Source organism: Perognathus longimembris, chromosome 20 (genome assembly GCF_023159225.1).
Source record: "Perognathus longimembris pacificus isolate PPM17 chromosome 20, ASM2315922v1, whole genome shotgun sequence".
NCBI classification, from domain to species: Eukaryota; Metazoa; Chordata; class Mammalia; order Rodentia; family Heteromyidae; genus Perognathus; species Perognathus longimembris.
The window spans coordinates 28,394,509-28,420,108 of record NC_063180.1 but is presented as its reverse complement, the minus strand read 5'-3'; the positions used below and the strand labels follow the sequence as shown (position 1 = coordinate 28,420,108).

General features: G+C 45.0%; 2 protein-coding genes across 5 annotated transcripts in view; one reads left to right on the top strand and one right to left on the bottom strand.

Annotated features, from left to right (window-relative positions):
- The window catches only part of Homer2 (homer scaffold protein 2), an 86,688-nt gene extending 62,050 nt beyond the window's left edge, over positions 1 to 24,638 (top strand). For 3 of the 4 annotated variants that reach the window (XM_048368904.1, XM_048368902.1, XM_048368900.1), the window contains exons 3-9: positions 3,931 to 4,062; positions 11,646 to 11,738; positions 14,727 to 14,866; positions 17,723 to 17,879; positions 19,575 to 19,685; positions 20,588 to 20,668; positions 21,783 to 24,638. In XM_048368904.1, coding sequence (XP_048224861.1) covers positions 3,961 to 4,062; positions 11,646 to 11,738; positions 14,727 to 14,866; positions 17,723 to 17,879; positions 19,575 to 19,685; positions 20,588 to 20,668; positions 21,783 to 21,971 — 873 coding nt within the window. In that variant the 5' untranslated portion in view covers positions 3,931 to 3,960 and the 3' untranslated portion in view covers positions 21,972 to 24,638. The remainder of the gene's footprint in view (positions 1 to 3,930; positions 4,063 to 11,645; positions 11,739 to 14,726; positions 14,867 to 17,722; positions 17,880 to 19,574; positions 19,686 to 20,587; positions 20,669 to 21,782) is intronic. The other variant, XM_048368901.1, reaches the window with a different exon arrangement.
- Positions 10,282 to 25,600, bottom strand: part of Whamm (WASP homolog associated with actin, golgi membranes and microtubules) — a 42,105-nt gene continuing 26,786 nt past the window's right edge. The window contains exon 11 of the transcript XR_007214207.1: positions 10,282 to 10,312. The gene's annotated coding sequence lies outside the window, so the exon portion shown is untranslated. The remainder of the gene's footprint in view (positions 10,313 to 25,600) is intronic.

The window sequence follows — 25,600 nt, the reverse complement described above, 5'->3', positions numbered from 1 at the left end:
TAGAGGAGGATGGGCAGGCAGCCTAGCTGCATAGCCAAGCTAGTGCAGGCCCAGTGTGAGGGATTTGTCAAGCCAGAGAGTTATTAAACAGTATGAGTTGGACCTGAGCACCAATGACTCATGCCAATAATCCTAGCTTCTCAGGAGGCTGAATAGCTAGAGGATTGTGGTTTGAAGCCAGCCCTGGCAGAAAAGTCACAACACTCTGTCCCCAAAATAACCAGCAAAAAGCCAGGCGGTATGGCTCAAGCAAAACAAAACAAAACAAAACCTAGCAAGTCTGAGACACTGAGTTCAAACGTGCCCTCCCCCCCAAAAAAAATGAGAATTGGACACCTAGGCTAGGGGATGTCACTGAAATTCAAAGATGGAGCCAGAGACTCTCACATAAAACTGCATGGTCCCTGGTCTCCTGAGGCACCAGAGGACTGCAATGGTGACCAAGCCTTCTGCAAAAGGGGGCAAGAGCTCTAGGAAGGGAGGAGGTAGGAACAAATGAATCATTTGATTACTATCACTGGAACTCTGGGGTTGAGGACGGGGCAAGTTTCTTCCTTGGAAAACTAGAACACAGAGCATTAGATATGGTCCCAGCATCACCCAGCTCTGCCTAACTGATGAGCTACATCAGTTAGGACCATCAGCCCAGGTCTAGACCAGATCCTTTGCCTCCTGCTGTCCTGCAGATGGTGGGGCAGGGAAAAAGAAAGGGCTTCAGAGCAGTAAGAGCTATTGCCATTGCCAGTGCTGCCAGCTCGCCCTCTCTCTACCCATTGCAGTGGTCCTCATCGCCCCAACCTCAGCTTCCTGCTGTCTGAATACTCAGATCACAGGCTCTCCTTCCTATGGATGGGTCTTCAGAGCTACCTGCTATATAACCAGACCAACACTAGTCCTTACAGTATCATGCCTACTGTCAGTGCCTAGCGAGTGCTATTGTAGACTGACCACCTGGAATGACATCCTGGGCTGAGTGTGTAGACACGTCCTGGCCTATGTTTCACATCAGGACACCCCACTTTATTTAATGCATTTGATTCCAGTCTTTTTCTCAAATGAGATGACAGTTTGGCTTGTGGGGCCATGTCTTAGCTCACGAACCTCACTTCTGTTACCTTACCCTGGGCCCTGGCTCCCTCTGTTGGACAAGCCACGTCAAATCTGTGACCTTGAGCTCTTGCTTGGTACTGGTGGACCTGTCCCCTCCTAAGGCAGAGGGCTGTTGCTGGCTGGCTGAGGAAACTTACCCTGTTCCTGTCTAATGGAGTAGATGTGCTTCTGCAACAAGTTGCTAGTATGGAAGGGACTTGGAGGTTGTTTTCAGCAAAGGTCACACCAGACTCAGCTGCTGTGGAGATCATGGGCAACCTAAAGAACACAGGCTCTGCAGGATCCTAGGAGGGGAAGTGTTGCTGCCAGCAGCTTTTACAGCTATTATGCCACACAGACACAGGAAGCTTCTCCTCCCTGTCCAAGCATTTGTACTGTACTTGGAGAGGGATGCATGGGAGGTCTCACCTATGTGAGTGCAGCTGGTGCTGCTCCTTGTAGGAGTCTGTAGTCAGACCTGTTCTTCATTCTTCTTGAAACAGTATTTCCTTTTTCCAGAAATAACATTAGTCCCAGCTAATATCTGAAGACACACCAGGTGGGAACACTGCTGGGTGTTACTCCAGCCCTGAGGGATGATGTAGATCTATGTGTTCAGGGTTTCTGGGAGACTGAACTCTTTGGAGACATGGCTCATCACTGGAGCTCCAGGCCAGAGTGGGCAACACCAAGGAAGGGGAGGAAAGTGAGATAGTGATGGGGTCAGGCCTGGCCCCCTTCTCTGGACTTCAGCAGGTGTACCAAGTGCACAGGACAGCGGATGAGGCACCAGTGTTTGCTTTGTCCATGGACTGTGGACAGATAAGGGCCACAAAAGAGCAGCTCCCAGCTCCTAGCCTCTCAGAACACTGCAGAGAGCCATGCAGCTTCACACCAATCACTATATGATTCATGGTGAATTTTGGGGTAGAAAAGCCAACTCTATTATAAAGTCCATTTCCAGAGTATTTGTTAATTGAGCCACTCAGCACTTGATTTCGTTGTGCTGTTGGCACTCTTCATAGACAGAGTTAATCACTGTCATCCTTATGAGAAACTGCCTGTGCCTGTGGACAAGACTTGCCTGGAGCAGGTGCTTCTCCCGGGTGTTCTGGATGACACTGCTGCCCTTGGTTCTCGGTTATTTATGGGATCATGGAAAACCTATATGGGAGAGACCTTAGAGGTCATCTGTTCTACAAACATTTAGCAGCATTTGTTCTGTCCCATGTCCTGCCTGTGGCAGTTCAGGGGATAGAAACATCCAAACCCCAACTTGTTTGGTATTTTTCTAGGAATGTAAGATTGTGCTCAAGAATATAGAGTCTCCTCTCCCAGCCACCATTGTACTTTCCTCTTTGGAATAAAATAAATCCCCTTCTGTTAAGGACCAAACATCTAGAAAGTTCCACCACACAGTAGGTTTTCAATGAGTGTCGGTTTCTTTTCTTCACTAATGTTAAAAATAAGTTCATGTGTACTGATTGCATTTAGATGAAACATTATGAGAAAGTACCTTAGAAATGGTTAAGTTTTAAAGAAATACCAGAGAATACCACTGTTACCATTCCAATGTGACTAATGCTTGGGTGGCCAATGTGAACCAATCTTAAATGTTGTGTCCTATACTCTGGTTAGCTTCCTTCCACTGTTGGGAGAGGGGGCAGGAAGAGAGAGGGGGGAATGAGAGGGAGGAGAGGGATTGAACCTAGGGGTACAGGTATAAGTAAAACCACAATGAGACTTAGAAAGCATCAAATTTCTGGAGGAGGTTAGATATTAGTTTGCCTTCCCAGGATCTTGATCATTGATGTTCCAGCTCCCAACCATGTACCTGCCTTAGCTCTTCCTTGGTTCTACCATATCAGTTTTAACTGGGGCTGAGCCAGAATCCCACCAACCTCCAACTCGTCAGAAGCATTCTCCTAAGCTCATGATTTAGATCTGCATGTTCCACTCTAGTCATCACAATTTCTTGATTATATCTAGTGACAGCCAGATCTCCTTACTAACTGTGTCTCTTTGGCTGACATATAGCAAATGCCCAGAAATGTTAGATGGATGAATGAATGCAGTATGTGATGGGTGTCACCCAGGTCCACTCTCTGCCCTGTACCCTGATCTGGTCCCTGAGAGCAGATGACAGCTGCAGGCTCCTAGGTCCTTGGGACTTCTTGTTGAGTTGGCCAGTGGTGTAAGGAGATCAGAGGGTAAGGTATTTGTCTCCTTAGCTCCCCACCCTGTGAGTTCACCTGTGAACTCACAAAGCCACCTACCATATGGAGCAGCCTGCTCCAATTGACCCACCTCTTTCATCCCCTGAGTCCTGTCTATCCCTTCTTCCTTCTAGCCTACTGGGTGCTGCCAGCAGCCACAGCTCCTGCACCTTCCCTTACAGTTTTTTTTGTATCTTCTCAGACCAGTGTAATTAGTCTCTTTATAAATTAACCCTCTGCAAATTATCCTAAGTAGAGTGCACCTTCTCCTTCCCATTTGGAAATAGCCAAAATATCTGTGGAGATTTTAAATGATTTGAGCTGGACACTAGAGCTGCAGAGGATTTAACAAAATACATGGTGCTGTTCTTCCAGGAGTGTTTGCCATGGCTAGAAACTATTCTCTGCTTAGGAGAGACATTCATCCACTGATAATGTGTGAGATCTTATTTTAGACTAACAGTCATTATTAAGTATCTGAAATTGCCCCTTATTGTATATTGTGTATATTGTATATAACAGGGCAGAAGCATTCTGTAAGCCTTGCCTTTGCCAGCAGAAGACTTTAAGGAGTGATGTGTCTAATTCAGTGTTTACGTTTCCACTCTGGGCTGTTTTCCTGCAGGTGATCATAAACAGCACAATCACGCCAAATATGACTTTCACCAAAACGTCACAGAAGTTTGGGCAGTGGGCCGACAGCAGAGCCAACACAGTGTTTGGTTTGGGGTTTTCCTCTGAGCAGCAGCTGACAAAGGTATGTGGTCCTTTCCGAGGTACAGTGTGGCATGCCTCTCTCCTTCAGACCTCTCCCCTGATGGGTAGAGTCCTTCTCAGTAAGCAGGATTCCTTTTCAGTTGCCCATCACACCCCTCTGGCCATGCAGGTTCCTTGGAAAGGGTTGAAGAAGAGAAACTGACCCCTAACAAGTGCTACTTCGGGACCTCGTGTTGCAACATGAGGCATCAGCTTAGACCAGTGCTTCCTGTCCTCCTTGTGCCAGCCACTGCTTTGTGTGCCCCATAGGGCCAGTGAGCATAGGGAGTGCTGGCTTGTTTAACCAGGTTGTGTGAGTATGAGAGGACAGTTGTTGGAGAGTCATTCCTGAGGTCTCCTTCTAAGGTCACTCTGGGGTTTCTGGACTTATCTTATGACCTGTGAAGAATTTAAAGTCCAGAGGGAAATGGGTCAGATTTGCATATTAGGTAGATATTTTTCCCTGCCAACAAGTCCAATTAGCTTGCTTTACTTTAGGGCAGAGCTCCTGAAGGGTTGAGTAAGAACTGAAGAAACTTTTAAAAAGGTTGAGCAGTAGGGGCTGGGGATATGGCCTAGTGGCTAGAGTGTTTGCCTCGTATACATGAGGCCTAGGTTCGATTCCCCAGCACCACATATACAGAAAATGGCCAGAAGTGGCGCTGTGGCTCAAGTGGCAGAGTGCTAGCCTTGAGCAAGAAGAAGCCAGGGACAGTGCTCAGGCCTTGAGTCCAAGCCCCAGGACTGGCCAAAAAAAAAAAAAAAGGTTGAGCAGCTAAGCTGGCAGAGCTTGGTAAGTGATGAAGGAGGATGAGACTGGTGTGATGATGGGGGAAGATGATGGTGACATCCTTTTCCACAGTTGGAAGTGGAGCAGGTGCTCTGAGGGCAGAGTGTGCACACAGGGGAAGCAAGTGTGATGGTCACTGGAAGGCAGGAGACACAGACACAAAGCCTGTGTCTGCAGCATGTGGGGGAGTTATATCGCTTCCCCCTGAAGAGGTGCCAGCTGTACAGGGGAGTAGTTGCCCTTCTCCCCAACCTCCTGGCCTCCCACCTCCTAGCTACTGGAGGAGATGCCTCTGAGCCCTTGCTGGGCCTTCTCCACACATGCTCCTGATCCTATCCCAGGCCAGATGTTCTTCCTGAGGGCCTAGAAGGATTCCTTCCATTGGTAGAGGCATCAAAGTACTAGGAAAGATGAAGTAGAGAAGTTTCAATGAAAAGAATTGAAAGGAGAACTCAATACAAACTAGACTAAGTTGCTAAAAAGTCCAATTCTTTGTGTCTCTGAGAACTGGAGAGACCTTGAGCTATGCCTGCCTCCACAGCTGCCACTTCTGATTTTTCCCAGATGAAAATGTCCTATCATTAAGGAGGAGTGTCCATCTTCCTGAGTCATTCAGTCTCCTGCAGCGCTGGGGACTCTGCTCTGTGACTGTGACATGCCATTGTCACAAAGACTTCTCAAGTAAGCTCCTAGGTGTCTCCTTTGTCCAAAATATTTCAGATCAACTTTTCCCCTTTTTCTGAAGGGAGTGATTAACCACACACTGATACATGGATAAATTACTGTGAATTGAGGCTGGCAGCCTCGACAAGTGGCAATTACCTAGCACAGAAGGAGCTGGGGCCTAAAGGGTCCCCAAGGAGCTTGCTGAGGGACAGCTGTGGCTGAGTATTCCTGACTTCCCAGAGCCACCACCCACAGACCTGCAGAGGGAGTTGCTAATCGAGCGCTCTAGACTGGAGAAAGAACCTCCAGTGTGGGTATTTTCCTTTAAAAACACTTTATATATACAGCTTTCTATAACCCCTACAAAGAAAATAGATGCCTTGGTCCTAACAGCTCTTATTTATAAGGACCACTTGACAACCACAGACCAAAAGTATTGCTGGAAAACTTCCTGCTCTTCTGACCATTTCCCAAAAGGAATAGGAGCTTTGCATTCCCATAAGTAAACCAAGATTCAATTGTCTGACACTGGAGAAGACAGAATACCTCAGCCCAGTGAAGAATGTTATAAAGGAACTTCAGCTCTGATCAAAAGAAGAGTTTATGAAGAGAGACCAAAAGAGTGATATACAAATATAAGAATGAGCTGGTTATTGAAGTTAGATTTTCCCTTGCATCGGACCTTAGGTGTCACTGTTTTAGTTACATCTTTATCCCTTTCATCACAGACAAGAGGAACATTCCTTTATTGATGGAGAGCAATTTAGGCTGACACACAAGTCCTCTATGACAGGTCCATCTCAACCCTGATGCATGTGCAATTTCTCTGTAGCTCCGTTTTCCAGTTTGTTCACTTCAGTAACTCAGTGTCATTGTAAAACCATGGTCCAATCCCTAACTTCCTGTCAGCTGAGTTAAGGGCTAATTTGTGTGTGTATGGGGTGGGTTAGGGGAGGGGGTACTGGTCCTAGGGCTTGAACTCAAGGCCTGGGTGCTGTCCCTGAGGTTCTTTTTGCTCAGAATTAGCACAGCTCTACTTCCAGCTTTTATGGTAGTTTATTGGAAGTTTATTGGAGAGAAGAGTCTCATAGACTGTCCCACCCTGGCTTCAAATCATGATCTCAGGCTCCTGAGTAGCTAGGATTACAGGCGTGAGCCACTCGCGCTAGGCTTGCAGGCTAATTTTTGAATGAGGGATGCTATTAGTTGTTAGTAGTTAACATCCCTTTGGCCACAGATTATAGAAAATTAGTTGCAGCATTTTTTAAAATTTAAATCTAGTCTTATATAATTTATTTTTTTTTCCCTGGCTTCCTTTTGCTCAAGGCTAGCACTCTGCCACTTGAGCCTCAATGCCACTTCTGGCCGTTTTCTATATATATGGTGCTGAGGAATAGAACCTAGGGCTTCATGTATACGAGACACGCACTCTTGCCACTAGGCCATATTCCCAGCCCAGTTGCAGCACTTTTTAAAATGGGTTTATTTTGTGCGAAGGAAAAGTCCTGAGGCAAATGGGTGCCGGTTACCCTTAGCTCTATATTGTTAGGTCTCAAGAATCTGTACTCGGGCTGGGAATGTGGTTTAGCCGTAGAGTGCTTGCCTTGCATGCATGAAGCCCTGGGTTCGATTCCTCAGCACCACATAAACAGTACAGGCCAGAGTGGCGCTGTGACTCAAGTGGCAGAGTGCTAGCCTTGAGCAAAAAGAAGCCAGGGACAGTGATCAGGCCCTGAGTCTCAAGAAGCCCCAGGACTGGCAAAAGAAGAAAAAAAAAAGAATCTGTACTCAAGAATCTATATGGTTTTTGCTTGTTTATTGTTCTTCTCCTGTGATGGTAAGATGGCTTCTCAAGCTCTATGTATCACATCTGCATTCATAGTAAGAAGGTCCAGCAGAACACTTTCCTTGGAACTCCTGTGTCAGACTTCCTAAGTCCCTGTCTCAGCCCTGAGTTCCTAGCCCACTCCTCCAAGAAAGTAAGTCAATAAAGGAGAGTAGGTTGACATAGTCATCTTGGACCAGCATCTATTTCCTGCTCCATACAGATTTGAGATTCTGTTAAGCTAAAAGAAGAAAAAATGTTTTTAAGGAGGTAAACACTACGTTTGGCAAAGGTCCTCAAAGGTTGAAACCAAAAAGAAGCCATATAAAATCAAGCAATAGTGATGATGTTGATGGTGACGTTGAATAAAATTATTACCACTAAAAACTACAGAAAATGACATTAATAAATAAAAGCACAAGAATTTGCTGGTATACTTCAGAAACCTTTGTGATTTTACATATCCTTTGGTCCATGGGTTTTACTGCTTTTTATATTTTATATATATACTAGGCTTTGAACCCAGGACCTCATGCTTGCTAAGCAGATGCTCTTACTGGCAAATCAAGTGATACATGAGTTGAGATGAATTCTGTTTCTCCAACATTAGAGAAATAAAATCAGGAATAGTGAGGGAAGGTATAGTAGGGTAATGGAAAGTTTATTTAACAAAGCAAAGGCTGTTTGGGAGAATGAGCAGCAGAACCAGAAACTGGTTGTCCTGGTCCAGGACCACTGTTTTACACCTCCCCCCTCACTTTTCTTCCTCCCTGTAGGCAATTTGTCAGATTGTGATTGGTTTATTTTATTTATTTATTTATTTTGCCAGTCCTGGGCTTTGGACTCAGGGCCTGGCTTCTTTTTGCTCAAGGCTAGCACTCTGTCACTTGAGCCACAACGCCACTTCTGGCCATTTTCTATATGTGTGGTGCTGGGGAATCGAACCCAGGGCTTCATGTATACGAGGCAAGCACTCTTGCCACTAGGCCATATTCCCAGCCCTTGTAATTGGTTTAAAACAGCACAGGATGGTGACTGAGACTTTTCCCCCCCTCACTTGCTTCCAGCTCTGATCCATGGGTTTCATTTAATAAAGAAATGTATTCTAAGGAAGTCATGACTTGGTACCAAAGATCTGGCTACAAGAGTTTTCCTTGAAGCATCATTTTATAGCAACAACAAGAGGGAAGGAAGGGAAATAAAATTTATATTACAATTAAGATAATGTAGCAGAAGATTGTATAATTTCTTGGAAGTATTAATGCCATATTATTAATTTCAAAAGAGTCTGTCACTCCATTTTTTTTAAAGAAAGCAATGTGAGGAATAGAGAACTATCAGAAGTACGTGGTTAGTGCTTATATCTGAATAACAAGGCCATAGGTCTTAAGAAATACTTACTTCTAAGCCGTAATTCCCAAATTTACAGGTATGTGTGCTTTTTTATAATAAGTAAGAAATGCCAGAGAACTTCAGACCTGGAGGGTTTTCATGAGGGACAGTAATTTGGTGCCTCTTGTAACTGATCTCGTTGATGGTTCAGTTAGAGGCAATGAAGGGAAGCACCTCCATCACCCTCCCAGGGCTCCCTGGACTACTTCCAGTTTTCCATTATTGTAGATAATGCTAGGATTACAACCATTATATCCAAGGCCTTTTTTTTTCATATTTGCAATTATTTTCACAGAATGGTTTCCCAGAAGCAATATCAGTGAGTCAGTACATATGAATGTTTTTCTAACCCATGATATGTATTTCCAAATTGCTTCTCCGTGGGGCTGTACCAAAACACAACACTACCCAAGAAGGTATTGCCATCCCTGGGGTTTATAATTGTATTTAGCATTTGCTAATTTAGCAAGCAAAGAATGGAGCCTCATTATTGTGATTTGCATTTCCAGCAAGGCTAAACAATCTTTTCTGTAAGTTGTTTAGTTGTATTTTTATTCATGAATTTTTCTATTTATCTCTTAGGATTTTCATATTTTCCTTTTCATCTTGTATAAACCCTTTCATAAAAAATAACAGCCCTTTTTCTGTGCTCCTAACCTAGCTACAGCTATTTGTCCTAAGTTATTTTTTCCTTTCTGAATTAATGTTTTTCTTTTTAAACTCAAAACCTTTAAAATTGTTTTGTAGTCTTTCCTGTCACTTTTGTGATTTTATTTTTCCCAACTTTAGAAAATTACCCTCCCACTCTTCAAGTAGAAGTTTAATAGATGTTCCATTCTCTTGGGGCCTGGATTTCTTAAGATTTTACTTTTTCCCTCCCCCATACTTCCTCTTTAACTCATCAGTTATTTGCCAAGCTACTAGGTTATGATAAAGATTTAAATTCCTCCCACCTAATTTACTGAAAGTTATATCAGTTACATGTTAAAAAGTCTTCATTAATTTATGGTTCTTCCTTTGTATTGAGCTAATTTTTGTCTTAACTAGTAGGTCCTAGTTCTCTTCTGTTTGATCTTGTGCCTGTTAGTAACACAGCTTTTTTTTTTTTTTGCCAGTCCTGGGGCTTGGACTCAGGGCCTGAGCACTGTCCCTGGCTTCTTTTAGCTCAAGGCTAGCACTCTGCCACTTGAGCCACACCGCCACTTCTGGCCATTTTCTGTATATGTGGTGCTGGGGAATCGAACCCAGGGCCTCATGTATATGAGGCAGGCACTCTTGCCACTAGGCCATATCCCCAGCCCAGTAACACAGCTTTTTAAAAGAGTATTTGTTTAAAATGTACTTGACAGAGATTTTCCTGTTTTGTTACTTTTTTTTTGCCAGTCCTGGGGCTTGGACTCAGGGCCTGAGCACTGTCCCTGGCTTCTCCCCCCCCCCCCCCCCCCCAAGGCTAGCCCTCTACTACTTGAGCCACAGCGCCAGTTCTGGCTTTTTCTATATATGTGGTGCTGAGGAATTGAACCCAGGGCTTCATGTATGCTAGGCAAGCACTCTACCATTAGGCCATATTCCCAACCCCTGTTGTGTTACTTTTAAGCTTATTTCCTAAAACGTTCTTTTTGATTCAATCATGCCTGCATATCAACAAAATCCTCTACAGTAGACTTAGGAGTTTCTTTGAGTATAGGAACCTCTTTCCTCTCTCATCAGGCAGGGGTGGGCAAGGCAATCCATAGCTCCTTCACCCAATATTTAAACACATCTTTGCTGCTCTTGTGAAGATGTGGGAGGAGGCTGGGAGGAAGCTGGGAAGAGGATGTCTGGAGAACTGAGTCAGGAGAACTGCCATCAAGGGGTTCATGACATTTTTATAGAAAGGGGCTTTCTCTATCCTTTCTTCAGCCCTGCTCATGGGTTTTAAGCCATAGGGAATAAGAATTTCCTCTTGACTGCTTTGGAGTGGTTAAATGAAAAGCCCAGGCTGTAGCAGCAACAGGGAAGGAACGCAAAGGTTGACCTTTTCTGTTTAGACCAGAGATGGGCTCACTGTATCTGTTATCTGTCAAGGTTTCCTGAAGCAGACTGCTGTTGTCTGCCTTGTGAAGATACTTGGAGCCTGTCCTCATTTGGAAATAAGTCCTCTGCTAATCCCTCAGCATTGTCTGGAGCCTTGCAACCTGCTGCTTTTGTTGTTGTTTCTCAGCAACTACATTTACCTCTCCTTTGCTATGTCATACCAGCCTTTGTGTTCAGATGATATATTTGCTCATTAAAATCAGCTGTGTTCTCCATGAGTAACTATGAACCAGGGATTAGTATGATTGCCCTAGGATTTTAGGATTTTGTTTGTTACAGAAATATTCAAACATTTTAAATCACCTAGATTTATGTTACTAATCTTACTATGTTGCTTCATCTCTCTTGTTGAACTACTTAAAAGAAAATTATATGATGATTAAGGATGTAAGCAAAGACTATTATATATCATAAGCTTTTAAAACCTGGAACAGTTCCTACCCCTAAACGTTTTTTTTTTTTTTTTTGTTTCCTATTTCATGATATTGACTCATAAGAGCTACTGGATCTCTTCAGTAGAGTTTGTGGATTTTTCTATGAATTCCTTCAGTGGTGTTGGCAGTATTGCCTTCATGGTGATTATATTAGCTACTGTTAATCTCCAAGTTTTATTCATTTGTTTGTTGTTAGTAGTTCATCATCAAACTCGCATCACTAGTTTTGAAACTGATTTGTGCCTGCCTTTGGCCAACAATGTGTACTGGGGAAAAAAAGTCCTTATATGTATTTTTTTAAGATTTGTACAATATATACTGGCTTAAAATGGATGCTAAAGAGTAAAAATGGGTTTTAGATGTCACCTATGACTAAGATTAACAAAAACCTTCCTATTCAGTTTGCAGAGAAATTCCAGGAGGTAAAAGAAGCTGCCAAACTAGCCAGAGACAAGTCCCAGGAGAAAACCGAGACCTCAAGTAATCACTCCCAAGTAAGTCATTTGTCCTTGGAACAAACTGAGTGTGGTCAGTCTCATCACTCCTGGAAAGGAATAGGAGATTTTAGCAGTAGGATATTTTGAAAGCTTTTTCAACTATTAGCTTTCTCTCAAGGAAGAGGATTTGACATGCCTTTATGAAACTCCTGAACTTCTTCGAAGTGTGGTACTACATTTTTGACAGAAAACTGTTAATGACATTAGAGTAAATGTCTGGGATGTTCTGTGGTCACTGAATTTAAACACCATCAGTATTCCCAACAGCACTGTCTTATCCACAGGGGGTCTGGCTTTGCCAAGAATTGAGTATTTTCCTTTGGCTGAAAAGAACTCATTTTTGCCTGGTGCTGGTGGCTCACTCCTGTAATTCCTAGCTACTCAGAAGGCTGAGATCTGAGGATCATGATTCAAAGCCAGCCTGGGCAGACAAGTTCACGAGACTGTTATCTCCAGTTAACCAGCAGAAAACTGGAAGTGGTATTGTGGCTCAAAGTGGTAAAGCTTGAACTCTGGGCCTGGCCACTGTCCCTGAGCTTTTGTGTTCAAGGTTAGGGCTCTATTCCTTGATAGTTAATTGGAGATGAGAGTCCCATTGGCTTTATTACCCAGGCTGGCTTCAAACCTAAATCCTCATATCTCAGCCTTCTGAGTAGTTAGAATTACAGACATGAGCCACTAGCACCTTTTTGTTCTTTGCCAGTCTTGGGGCTTGAACTCTGGGCCTGGGTGCTGTCCTCTTTGTACACAAGGTTAGTGCTCTACCACTTGAGCCACAGGGAAACTTCTGGCTTTTTCTGAGTAGCTTATTGGAGATAAGCATCTCATGGGCTTTCCTTCCCGGGCTGGCTTCAAACCATGATCCTCAGATCTCAACCTCTGAGTAGCAAGGATTCAAGGCATGAGCCACCAGCGCCCAGCTCTGTTTTTTTCATTAATATAAATAACACTGTGAAGAACTGTCTTGCCTGGCTCATTTGATGGTTTCTGCAGGACAAATTGTTGAAATAGAAGTATGGCTTACAGGTATTAGGTGTTGAGGTACACTGTACACTTAGCCTACAGCACTGTGCATTCTATTCCCACCAGCAGTGAGTAAGGCTTTCTTCCTACACCCTACCAGGAAAGCTTTGTTAATTTGACAGATGAAAAAATGAACTTTATTGGCTTGTTTCTTTCACTTTATATTACTTTTCTAGTGACATTGATTTTATGTCTGTTGATTATATGCATTTCTTCTTTCCTTTCTTCTTTAATGGTGCTGTAGTTTGAACTCAGGGCTTTGAACTTGCTAGGCAGCTTTCTGAGCAACACTCCCATTTCTTTTTGCTTTAGTTATTTTTCAGAGATGGTCTCACAGTTTTACTTACGACTGGCTTTGGACAACATCTTCCTTAGTTATTCATGCCTCCCACGTGCACACCCCCACACCAACTATATGCATTTCTTCTTTTGTATTACCCATAGTCATTTTCCTTCTTTAAAAAATGCAGGTGTTCACATATGGATTTCTAAGAACTTGATAATTTGTGTGTGGTATGTATGTGTATTCTGGTTCTGGGGCTTGAACTCAGGGCCTGTCCCTGTGCTGTTTTGCTCAAGGCTAGTTTTCTACTACTTGTGCCACAGCTCCACTTCCAAGCTTTCTGGTGTTTAATTGGAAAATGAATCTCATAGATTTTCCTGCCTATGCTGATTTCAAGCCATAATCCTCAGATCTCAGCCTCCTGAGTAGCTAAAGATGACAAGCATGAGCCACTAGCACCCAGTGATCAATTCTTCAACATGAACAAATACAGAACAAATACAGAAATACAAATAGAGAACAAATATAGAAACTAGGCAAAACTCTATATGAACCTCCACATGCTCATAGGACAGCTTTAACAATTAGGAATTTATGATTAATTGCTTTACCCATTCCTTCTCCTTTTACCCCTTTCTTCATGTTCTAATGCTATCTTCTTCCCACCATAAATATTTCAGTGTGTAACTCTGAAAGATAAGGACTCTTTGAAAGTTTTTCAATACAGAAAAGTTATTGACATTTCATTTTTAATATCTGCTGCAAATATATTCCCTAGGCTTCTATTTGCATTTTACTTTTGTTTTTGGCACTTTTTTGCAATGCAAAATACAAAGTCAAATTTATATACCAATTCCTTTGTGGCTCTGCCCTTGCCTTTATGCTTATTGGAAGCTAAATAAGATCTTCCTAAGATCTTATCCAGGGCCAGATGATGTTTCACCTCCTTATGTTTGGCTTATTGGAGAGCACAAGTTAGAGCATTCAGGCAGTGCTAAGTAGTGATGGAGATGGCACAATTCTACAGTCATTCCTGTTTTCCTCATGACTATGTGATAAGTCTCCATAGCCCCAGGATTTCTCAGTTGACTCAACTTCTGTACCTTTTCTCTATTCCTTTCATTATTGCTTATTCTTGTGTTTTTTAAGGGGCCTTGATATTTCAGCTTGGAAGGTTTATCTATAAAATTTAGGTAAAGAGCCAGTTGCCAGTGGCTCACACCTGTGCTGAGATCTGAGGATCACAATTCAAAGCCAGCTCAGGCAAGAAAGTCTGGGAGAGTTTTTTCTCCACTAAAACTACCTTTAAAAAAAATCTGGGAGGGGAGCTGTGGCTCAAGTAGGTAGAGTGCTAACCTTGAGCAGAAAGAAGCTCAAGGATAGCAACCCAGGCCCTGGGTTCAAGCCCTAGGACTAGCACAAAAAAAAAATTATTTTAATAAAGAGGCATTGAGCAGTGGCCCCCAATGTTCTCTTGCCAGTAAAACACACTGACTTTATGAATTTGTGTGGATTCCTCAGGGCTTTTCCCCTGTGATTGAGTCTCCATCACCTTCTTGTTAGTCTTGGCTGCATCCTATTTAGATGCATTTGTTTGTTCACACTCATAAACACAGTTTCTACTTTGCTGCCAATGTGAGTACAAGCAGTAACGTGTGCAGATAATTCACTTTGGCCAGGAATCTGGGTGTGAAACCCCATCTTCTACTCAGGCATCCAGTGTCAACGGGACTGACGATGAAAAAGCCTCTCATGTGGGCGCAGCGGACACGCACCTCAAATCTGAGAACGACAAGCTGAAAATCGCTCTGACACAGAGGTAAGAATGGTTTGCATTCCAGACCCTTAGTCCTCCATGGATACTGCTTCGAAGCTTCTCGGGCTGACATGGGAAGGGTTTCAGAGAATTGAGAGAGGACATCCTTCCTGTCTCCTGATCACAGGAAGACCAACTGGCTTCCCACACCAGCACCAGTCAGCATGTGTGAGGCGTGGGAGTATATGTACAGGAGAGGAAGTTGTGCGGATATGTGTGAGGTGTGAATGTGACAAAGTATGTTGTATGTCTTTGCAGTTGTGCTTTACTCTGTTTTTTAGGAGACCCATTTACCACTTATTCATATATGAGATTGCATTTTTAAATATCAAAAAAAGCATGTGAAAAACCTATGAAATTGTGAAGGATAATATAAAATCACACGCAAGTCAATAATATTCATATATACAAATGCATCACGCAGGATATGTATTTAAAGAAGACATTTCTTTTATAGCATGAACTGAAATCTTAAAATAGGAATAAACTTGACAAATCTATATGAAGAAAACTTTAAAATGATTTTAAACATAAATGACATGTTCTTTTTCTTTTAAAATAGATATGTTAAAGTATACTTTTAAATGTATATTATATTATGAGATATATATATTGTGTGGGTGTTACTAGGGCTTGATCTCAGGACCTTACATTCTTAGTTGGCTGTTTTGCTCAAGGATGGTACTCTATTACTTGAGCCACAGCTCCACTTCCAGCTTTTCTTCTGGTTAATTGGAGATAAGAGTCTCATGGATGTTCATAGACTGTTCTTCCTAGGCTGGTATTGAATCACAGTTCTCAGATCTCAGATCTAGGATGACAGATGAGGACTTCCAGCCCCTAGCTTCTCTTTTAAGTATATATTTTTAGTTTTAGTTCACATGTGGTTGTCCGTATTTGTGACATCTAGTGTGGCATTAAATACATGAGTACCGTGGAGGGATCACAAGATTCAGCTGCAGGCCCAAATGACCTTCTGTTGAGAAGAGCTAAGAAGCTGTGACAGATTGTAAGGTACCAATGTCCCCTATGGCAGTCTTTATATTGACCATGATGCCTATTTTTAATAACAAGCTGTGCTTGTGTTTATGTCTTATGGACTAGTTCATGAGTGCCTTCAGATTTACTCTCTTCATCAGGCCCAGGGCCTTGGCCATCTTCCGCAGCCTCCTCTTTGTGGGTGAGACATTTTCCTCTTCATACGTGCCCATTTAAGAGCTATAGCATCTAGGAACCATCCTGTAAATTCCCCCAGTGTACATACAAGAAAACTGAGCCCCAGCCCAAGTTAACATGGCTGAGAGCAAATTTTCTAATCACAGGACACCTATGCCTTCCACTAAGGGCTGCAGATTCTTTTCAGGAATATCTTGGCCAGTCACATTCTACAGTGGAGCCAACAAAGGGCTGGCACCCACCACCTCATGGCTTGAAATTCAGTTCCTGTGATCTGACCCAGGAATTCCAGAAAGCATGTGAGACCCTGATCCCTCCGCTGGTTTCTGAGTTCTGAGTCTTATCATTGAAAGATAAAACTGTGACCAGTCATTTTCCCTACTTGCCAGACAATTGCAGACTACTTTTGGATGTGTAAGTCACAGTGGGATGCCTGAATGAAAATGTTTCACCTCTAAAAATAAATATTTTCAAACCCAAGTTTCATGAACAAGTGAGTTACAGGAACAGGCATGAAGCCACTTCCCTAAATCAGCTTAAAATCTCAGCTCTAATTCATCAGATAATAGCATCTTACTATTTTTCCAGTCTGTGGCATTTGAAACCGAAAGCATGCATTTTCCAATCAATTCCTAGGTTCCCAATAGGAATTATTCAGACATAGTTGCACTTACTTTATTATTTTTTTATTATTATTATTATTATTTTTTTGGCCAGTACTGGGGCTTGGACTCAGGGCCTGAGCACTGTCCCTGGCTTCTTTTTGCTCAAGGCTAGCACTCTGCCACTTGAGCCACAGCACCACTTCTGGCCCTTTTCTATATATGTGGTGCTGGGGAATTGAACCCAGGGCCTCATGTATATGAGGCAAGCACTCTTGCCACTAGGCCATATCCCCAGCCCAGTTGCACTTACTTTAAAAAGAAAAGAAAAGCAACAAAGGCCTTCAGAAATGGACTGTCCTCAGCCAGGCAGAAACTTCCTGATGAGCTTGTCACATGCAACTCTGCCCCATCAGTTCAGGTCACATTCAATGCTAAAAAGTGTGGGTTCTAAGAAGAGGAAGGAAGAGGCTAGGAAGGGAATGGTGACTGGGCAAAACCAGATTCCCACTCATTTCAGCTTCTTCCAGGAGAAGAAGGTAGAGGTGAAAGTGCAGGTGTCCATAGACCGTGGGCTCCTCATATGCAGGTGGGGCAAGTAAGCCCAGAGCTCTGAAGCCTTTAGCTCTCAGAGGGGCCCAGAGCTATAGGCCTCTGGATTTGTAAGTTGATCCCAGAAACCTCTGTGCCCAGATCGGCTCACAAGGAATGGCACCCAGTCACTATCTCCTAACCCCCGCCCCCCAGACCCTGGCCTCAAAATTTAAATTCCTAGAGAGCTCTGTAAAGGCACTGGTTACAACAGGGCCAGTATCAGCCCAAAGCCTGTCTGTTTCATGGCACATTTATTCACACTTAGGTCTCCAGAGAGGTTTTTGTGGCTCTCCTGAAACTCACAAGGCCCTGTGGACCTACAGCAATTCAGAGCCCATCTTCTAAGGCACTTATTTAAGAAAACAAGCCGTCATGGTGACATGTCCACACTAAAGGGGTGCCAGGCCCTCTGGATGAATATGTCAGCTTCCCCTGGGATGAGCTGTCCTGCCACTGCTATCTTTGTCACTGACTGTCTTCCTCACAGTGCTGCCAATGTGAAGAAGTGGGAGATAGAGCTGCAGACCTTACGAGAGAGCAACGCCCGGCTGACTACAGCGCTTCAGGAGTCAGCAGCCAGTGTAGAGCAGTGGAAAAGGCAGTTCTCCATCTGCAGAGATGAGAACGACCGGCTCCGAAGCAAGGTGAGCCCCACATGGGAAGCAGCAACTAGCGGGAAGGAGGGCTGTGGGCTGGGCATTGGGATACAGGCAGCTTACCGTCCTTTTCCTTCTTCCTTCACTCTTGCTCTCACTTTGCTCTCATTCCCGTGTGCAGGAGGAAGGCTTGCTGCCTTCATTTTGACTATCCCACCATCTTCCTTCCCTTCTTAGGAGGAATTTAGTCATCAAAATCTCTTACTTTATGCTACCAAGTTTTGTAACTCTGTTGCTAAGGAAAGCTGGATGAACTGGAGGGTGCGGCCTTACCATCCTCAGAGGGCCATCTCCATTTTCTCCATGCCAACCATGGGCTGCTTTTGGTTGTGATGGCCTTCTTCCAACCTCATGGTCAGGGATCCAGAGAAGTGAGAAAATAGATCTAGGATGTAAGGAAGAGCATTTTTTCAAAAGCCTGCTTCCATCCAGATCCCCCCCCACCTTTTTTTTTTTTGCCAGTTCTCAGGCTTGAACTCAGGACCTGAGTACTGTCCTTGAGCTCTTTTTTTTTTTCTCAAGGCTAGCACTCTACCACTTGAGCCACAGCACCACTTCTGGCTTTTTTTTTTTTTTTTCTGTGTATGTGGTACCAAGGAATCGAACCCAGGGCTTTGTGCATGCTAGGCAAGCACTCTACCACTAGGCCAAACTCATGGCCCATCATCCATCCAGATCTCTTACTCCTTCCCTCCTCCCTTCTTCCCTTCCTTCCTTCCTTCCACCTTTCCTCCCTCCCTCCCTCTCTCTCTCCCTCCCTTCCTTCTTTCCTTCCTTCCTTCTTCCCTCCCTCCCTCCCTCCCTCCTTCCCTCCTTCCCTCCCTCCGTCCTTCCCTCCTTCTTTCTCCTCTCCTCCTTTCTTTCCTTCATCTTTTCCTTCTTTCCTTCCTTTCATGGGGGTATGACCTCATGTCGTTTTCCATCTGTGTTGAGAGTGCTGACCATCAGGGACACCAGGCCAGTTGCTGACTTTGCACATTTTTGTCGGAGGCCTGGCAGATCTACCTACCAGAGGGATTGATTGCCCTTTCTTTTTTCTAAGCCAAGAGCTGAGCTCTGGCAGATCTACCTACCAGAGAGATGATTGCCCTTTCTTTTTTCTATACCAAGAGCTAAGCTCTGACCCTGGTTCTGCTTGTTTTGGAGATGTTTTGTTTTGTTTTTGTCGGTTGTGGGGCTTGAACTATGGGCCTGGCCACTGTCCCTAAGCTCTTTAGCTCAAGGCCAGCAATCTACTACTTGAGCCACAATGCCACTTCCAGTTTTCTGGTGGTTAATTGGAGATAAGAGCCCACCAGCACCCAGCCCAGCTGGTTTTAAGTAAGGCATATCCTGTGCAAGCAGGGCAAACAGCCCCATGGGGAGCTGTGTTCATAGCTACAAAAGAAATTTTACATTTTAAAAGAAAGCAGCTGGGCACCAGTGGCTCAGGCCTGTCATCCTAGCTACTCAGGAGGAAAGTCCCTGGGACTCTTATCTCCAATAAACTATTCTAAAAAGCCAGAAGTGGTGCTGTGGCTCAAGTGGTAGAATGCTTGTTTTGAGCAAAAGAAGCTCCAGAAGGGGCGGGGGTGTGGGTGGGGGGGAGGCATTAAGAAGTGGTAGTGATCTATGTAATCTATTGTTAATGACTAAAGTAGCCCAACTTCCCTGCCTTACTTAACATGTGGTGTTTTATTGAAGATTGATGAGCTAGAAGAACAGTGCAGTGAGATCAACAGAGAGAAGGAGAAGAATACCCAGCTGAAGAGGAGAATCGAGGAACTGGAATCAGAACTCAGAGAGAAAGAGACAGTGAGTAGCAGACAGAGTGAATAGGGTCCTTTGGGCCTTTGGGGGTGACCTCCACCCCAGGACATGACAAGTGGCCTGTGGCATGACCCTGGCCCCAATAGCTGCCTTGATACTGGAATAGAGTCACAGCATGATGCACAGATGCATCCACTCAGACCCACTCCACTCAAACCCAGGAGTGAGTCTGACTTCACCAAACACTTGGGTAAATGCTTACAGATTCCCAGTCATCCGAATTTGAGTTCTGTTGTCAAATTAATGCTGCTAGAGCAACAGTTGTGATGCAGTCATTCTATGTATTCTGGAAAGGAGAACAATTAATATATCATCATATTCTGGGAGGTGGAGCAATTAAATCCACACACAGTGGAGACATGGGCAGGTTACCAAACCTCTCTAGGCCTCAATTTTCCCTCTGCAATAAAAAAACAGAACCTATGGTGCTCCTCAGATCTCATGTGGTCATCAAGGCCCTTGGAACCACCTGATGTTTCAGAGTAGTGCCATCGCCATTCCTATTAATGCAGACAGGAAGGAGCATCCTCCATTGGTATATGCACAAGTTAATGATCTTCAAGAAAACATCTTTTCTTTCTTTTTTTGATAGTACTCAGACTTTCCAGATAGGCACTCTGTCACTTCGGTCACACCATCAAACCCTTTTGTCATGGGTAGGGTCTTGTTTTATCTCTGGCCAGCCTTGTGCCTCCTCCTGTCCCAAGGATGACAGTGTGCATCTCTTTCCCAGACATTGGTTGGCAGGTTGTCCCACAAACATCTTCCCTGTCTGGCCTTGAACTGTAACCCCCTGATCTCTGCCTCTTAAGTAGCTAGGGTTCCAGGCTTGATACATCATATCTGATCTCCTTGTGTGTTCTTTTTCAAATCTCTGATTCCCATAGGAGTTGAAAGACCTCCGGAAACAAAGTGAAATTATACCTCAGCTCATGTCAGAGTGTGAATATGTGTCTGAGAAGTTAGAGGTAAGGGGCAGGGGGGGAGGGTGTGTCTGTCCTGGATTAGTGAGATGGCAATCAGCATGTTACTGGTTTCTGCTCTCCCTCTCACTTTCTTACCTAAGATGGCAAAGAGCTATATTCTAATTATAAAAGGCCAGTAGTAATTGCATGCCCCCCCCGATCCTGGGATGACTCAACAGTGCTGGTCTTCCTTTCTTTCAACTTGTACAAAGAAGTCCTATGGGGCTGGGAATATGGCCTAGTGGTAAAGTGCTCATCTCATATACATGAAGCCCTGGGTTTGATCCCTCAGCACCACATATATAGAAACAGCTGGAAGTGGTGCTATGGCTCAAGTGGCAGAGTGCTAGCCTTGAGTAAAAAGAAGCCATGGACAGTGCTCAGGCCCTGAGTTCAAGCCCCAGGACTGGCTAAAAAAAAAAAAAAGAAGTCCTATGAATAATTGTAGTGTAGATAGATATTTGTAGTGTGGGCCTTCCTCTCTAGCCGTGGCTTGTGGATCCACAAAGTGAGGCTCTTTGGGCCCTCCTTCACCTCCCAGGACTTCCTCACTTCAGGCCCCTGTACAAATATGAGTGTGTTACTGAGTTGCACAGACCCAGGACTGTACTGGCAAATGGTTCCTGGGTGAATGTTCAAGAAAATCCCAGTTTATACACACAAAATACAGTTCTGCGCGACATAGAGGCTAAGGCTCCCTAGGGACTCACAGCTGTCCTGCCTTTAGTAGCTCCAGACCTATGTACCATGAGTCTTGATTGGCTGTGGTGGGAGCTTGTGCCCAATGCTTGCTGTCTCCCATCTGACTTGGCAGTCACAAGCTAGGGCATTAAAGGGTATAACTTGCCCCTGAGGTCTTAGGTCCCAGCCCAGATGCACAGGTTTGATGGTGAATGATAGGTCTGGCTCTGGCAGGTTTCAGTGGATGGCTCTTCTCTACCACTCTTTTCCAGATCCTTCCCCCTCTAAACTTCAATTGGTAGTTCAAGGGGGTGGTTATAACTAAACATGTCCATTCATGTATCCAATGCTTCTTGATCAGTCACCCCTTCCATCATTCTCCCCCTTCTACCTGTCCCTTCCTCCAGACTCATTTCACATTTCCCATGTTCTGTAGGCAGCAGAGAGAGACAATCAAAACCTGGAAGACAAAGTGCGGTCTCTAAAGACGGACATTGAGGAGAGTAAATACAGACAGCGTCACCTGAAGGGGGAGTTGAAGAGCTTCCTGGAGGTGCTGGATGGAAAGATTGATGACCTCCATGACTTCCGCAGAGGGCTCTCCAAGCTGGGCACTGACAATTAAGGTCCAGCTCCATTGATCAGATCGTGAGTCCCAGGACCAGGACGTTCTCCCGTTTGCATTGTTTCTGTAAATTCAGGTGCAGTTTGTTGTGTTTCCAAACCAGTTGTGCCGTCTACCCACTCCTCTCCAGCATAGAAATCTCTTGCTTCTCTGGCCTTGTGAGGTTGTGGACAACTGGAAGACTCTGACTCAGGAATCTAGAACTAGTCTACCTTAAGCGCTCATGCAGTCAGGGCAGGGATGTTTGTATCTTCCTTAAGGGCTGTTGCAACCCTATGAACTGGAGGGGGAAAAAAGTATTTTCTAATCCAAATATTAATACCCTGTGTACAACAGCCATTTTCCTTTTATTTTTGAGTAGCATCAGATCACTCAAGGAGGGCATGGAGACAGCCAGTTCTGTCAGTAAAAACTGAAGGCTGTAAAGTGACCCCTTAGCAGAGACTCTAGGAGAAAGGAAGTGAGTTCCTGGTGGGTTCTTTTTCTGTCCTGACAATCACTAGCATGGCTATGCCCAGTCTCCTGTTTGTATGGTTGCAACAATGTTCCTCTTCTTGGTTTTCATTTCTGAACAGATACTTGTGCTGTGGGAACAGCAGGTAGTGAGGGTACCTGGCACAGTGCCTGGCAGAGTCGGTGCTCAATAAATACTTGCTCAACTAAACACAGAAACAGAAGCGTTTTAATCACATCCTCAGCAGAATTTAGAAGCCTGTTGAGTGATTCACCATCTCCTTTGTGCTGGGAAGTTACCAGAAGTGGATGTGACTAGCAGTGGTCATACCCAGAGGTGGCTCCGGTGGCTCTGGGGTAGGGTGAGTGGTAATGGGGAACATAGGGACTGATCTGAGCGCCCCCAGCATCCTCTAAAGGAGAATCATTTCCCTGTGATCACCTTCTTCATGCAGCGGCCATAGCCTGAAGGACCCAGAACACTGGCTGTCCATAGTATAGAGGCTGGTTAGGACTGAGGAGCTAGGCTGGTATGCCTGGATGGATTTAAACACTCAAATAAAAAATCCTCCAGGTCCATGAGGCTGAGAGAGTTGCTTAGCTGGCAAGCCTTGGCCTCAGTGACAGAGAAGTTCTGCCCAGGTCTTCCTCTGGCTTCCCCAGGTCCTTCTGGACAGGGTAGAGCCATGAGCCTCTGCTGTCACACAGAGCTTCTCAGTGGACTTTGTGTGTCACTGGCTCCCTACATGGCCACCTTTGCAGAGCAAGGTGGCCCACCTTTGCAGAGCAAGTGTTTCCTGTCCCTGGCCCCACACATGGTGAATGCCTTAGGCAAGGGAAAGCTTTGCCCCACCCTCACCCCAAACAGAACCACCTAAGAGAACTTCTAAAAACATCCTTGTAGGGTTTGAAGTGCTTGTTGCTGAATTTAGGCTAAGGGGAGGGGAAATAGGGTTCATATAACTGTGACCCAGGTCCCCAGGTGGATGACCAAGCCATTCGCTGTCCTTGCTCTGGTTGCGATGTCTCTTTGAACAAGGAAGTCTTCTTTGATAGGAAAGGAGAGAAAGCCGGCAATCTGGAGTACTAAGGAGCCCCTGCAGCCTGAGGGAGCCTTGAGTACACAGGAAATGGAAAGTGTGGTCAGCCCTGTGGTCACTCAGGCCACAGTGCAGCTGGCTCTGCCCTTCCCCAGAGCTTTCAGGAAGTTGTAGCAGTTCCCTACTGGCTGGACCTGGAGACCCCAACACTGGGCCAGCTGTGAGTCTATCCCATAGCCCCAGCATGGAGGAAAGGGAATTTTTCCGAAGCCAGTTAGGCCCACCCTCTGTCAGCAGATTGGCATGTGGCTTCCCAGGAGCAGTAGGCCTTGGGACCCCAGACACTTACCACTTGGGTCTCAGGTGACTGCCACCTCATCTACAGGTTGACTTGCTGATGCAGAAGGAACTCTTTGCTAACTGGAAACAGCTGTAGGTAACTTGGCTATAGGAAGATAGCTGCTAAGGATACTTGTGCATTCCTGTAGCAATGATGTGAAAAAAACACCAGTGAAGTGTAGAGAGTGCTGAAGTTTACTGCATGGGCTGTGTGGACCCAGACCCTTGACCTTGTTCATCACACACTGGAGAGTGTGGTGCAGCAGCAGGTGAGGCACTTACAGTCCTTGTGCAGGGGTCAAGGGTCCCCTCTGGCAGGAGTTTTATTGTGTGGGGCTCACCCCACATAGCTGAAGGGTCCCCTCTGTCAGGAGGAAGGGGACTGGGTTCCACAGAAGCACAATACTACACAAGCACTGAACTTTCCATTGTGTCTTTTCTCTCGTGTCCCCAGTGTTTCTTTTCATTTGTGTCTTCTAAGCAAAATAAGGCTCAGGAATAGCTTAGACAGTCAGCAATGGGCTGGTCCTCCCATCAGCCTCTAACACTGTGAACAGTGGCTGGATATGATGAATTGATGCACTGAGCTGGTCTGGGTTTTCACTTTCCACTTGAGCTGGCGTGACATGCCTTCTTTGTCATGGTGTCCAGCCCAGCCTCGAGGCCATCATCATGACCATCACAGCCTCATTATGCTGCCTGGAAGAGGGAGAGCCAGAACCTCATTGTCAGTTTCCAGATGTGGTTTTCTGCTTTTGACATCTCAAAGGCTGGCTTTCTATGGCCCAAAGAGGTTAAGGCAATCTCTGCACTCTTTATTTTTTTTTTTTCTTCTCAGTTGGTCAGACAGTCGTGGGGCTTGAACTCAGGACCTGGGCACTGTCTCTCAGCTGTTTTGCTCAAGGCTAGAGCTCTACCACTTGGAGCTACAGCACCACTTCCAGTTTTTTTTAGTAGATTATTGGAGATAAGAGTCTCTAGGGAATTTTCTGCCCTGGGTGGCTTTGAATGTTGATCCTCATAGCTCAGCCTCCTGAGTAGCTAGGATTACAAGCATGAGCCACTAGCTCTCAGCAATCTCTGCACTCTTAAGCCATACAACTACTCATTCTTGTCAAGACCCAACTGGATACATTACTTAAGCAGGGACTGAAGAGGAGATACCTTCCAGTGCCCTGGGCATGGAAAACCATTAGTCATAGGTCAGGCCCAGAGGGGAAAGAGAACTCAACTCAGTCCGCATAGTCAACTCTGGTCCAACAGTGTCATCTCCCCTTGTGCTACTGCATTAGATGCAGCCAGATGATGACTTGCAGAGACAAGAAGTGATGTGACCAGCAGCACAGGCTCTACCCAGGTCTACTGGGCCTCTGTGCTCCAGACATGCGCAGTGCTTAGATCAGGCTGCGTGCACCCAGGAAGACCACCCGCAGGGGGCCTGGGCTCCAGCCTGAGGCTTCCAACCACAGACTTCCTAGAGGCTGGCAGATGCCTAGCTGACATGCACCACGATGGACATGAGACATCAACCATAGTACAGCTATTGTGCTGCCCAGGAGTATCCCAGACTGCCCATTCGGGGCTCTTTCTCCACGCATGTCTCCTTTGCTGTAGAAAACAGGCAAGTTGGGCACCACAGGGTGTGCCAGAGACCTTAAAGTGGGCCCCACTTGTGGCCAGGTGCAGCATGGGAAAGAAGGCAGCCATGATGTGACACTTGAAAGAGTTCAACCTTCCAGAGCAAGCCAGTTTTATTGCTTTGCTAATAACTGAATGAGGGCCTCCTCTGACATCCAT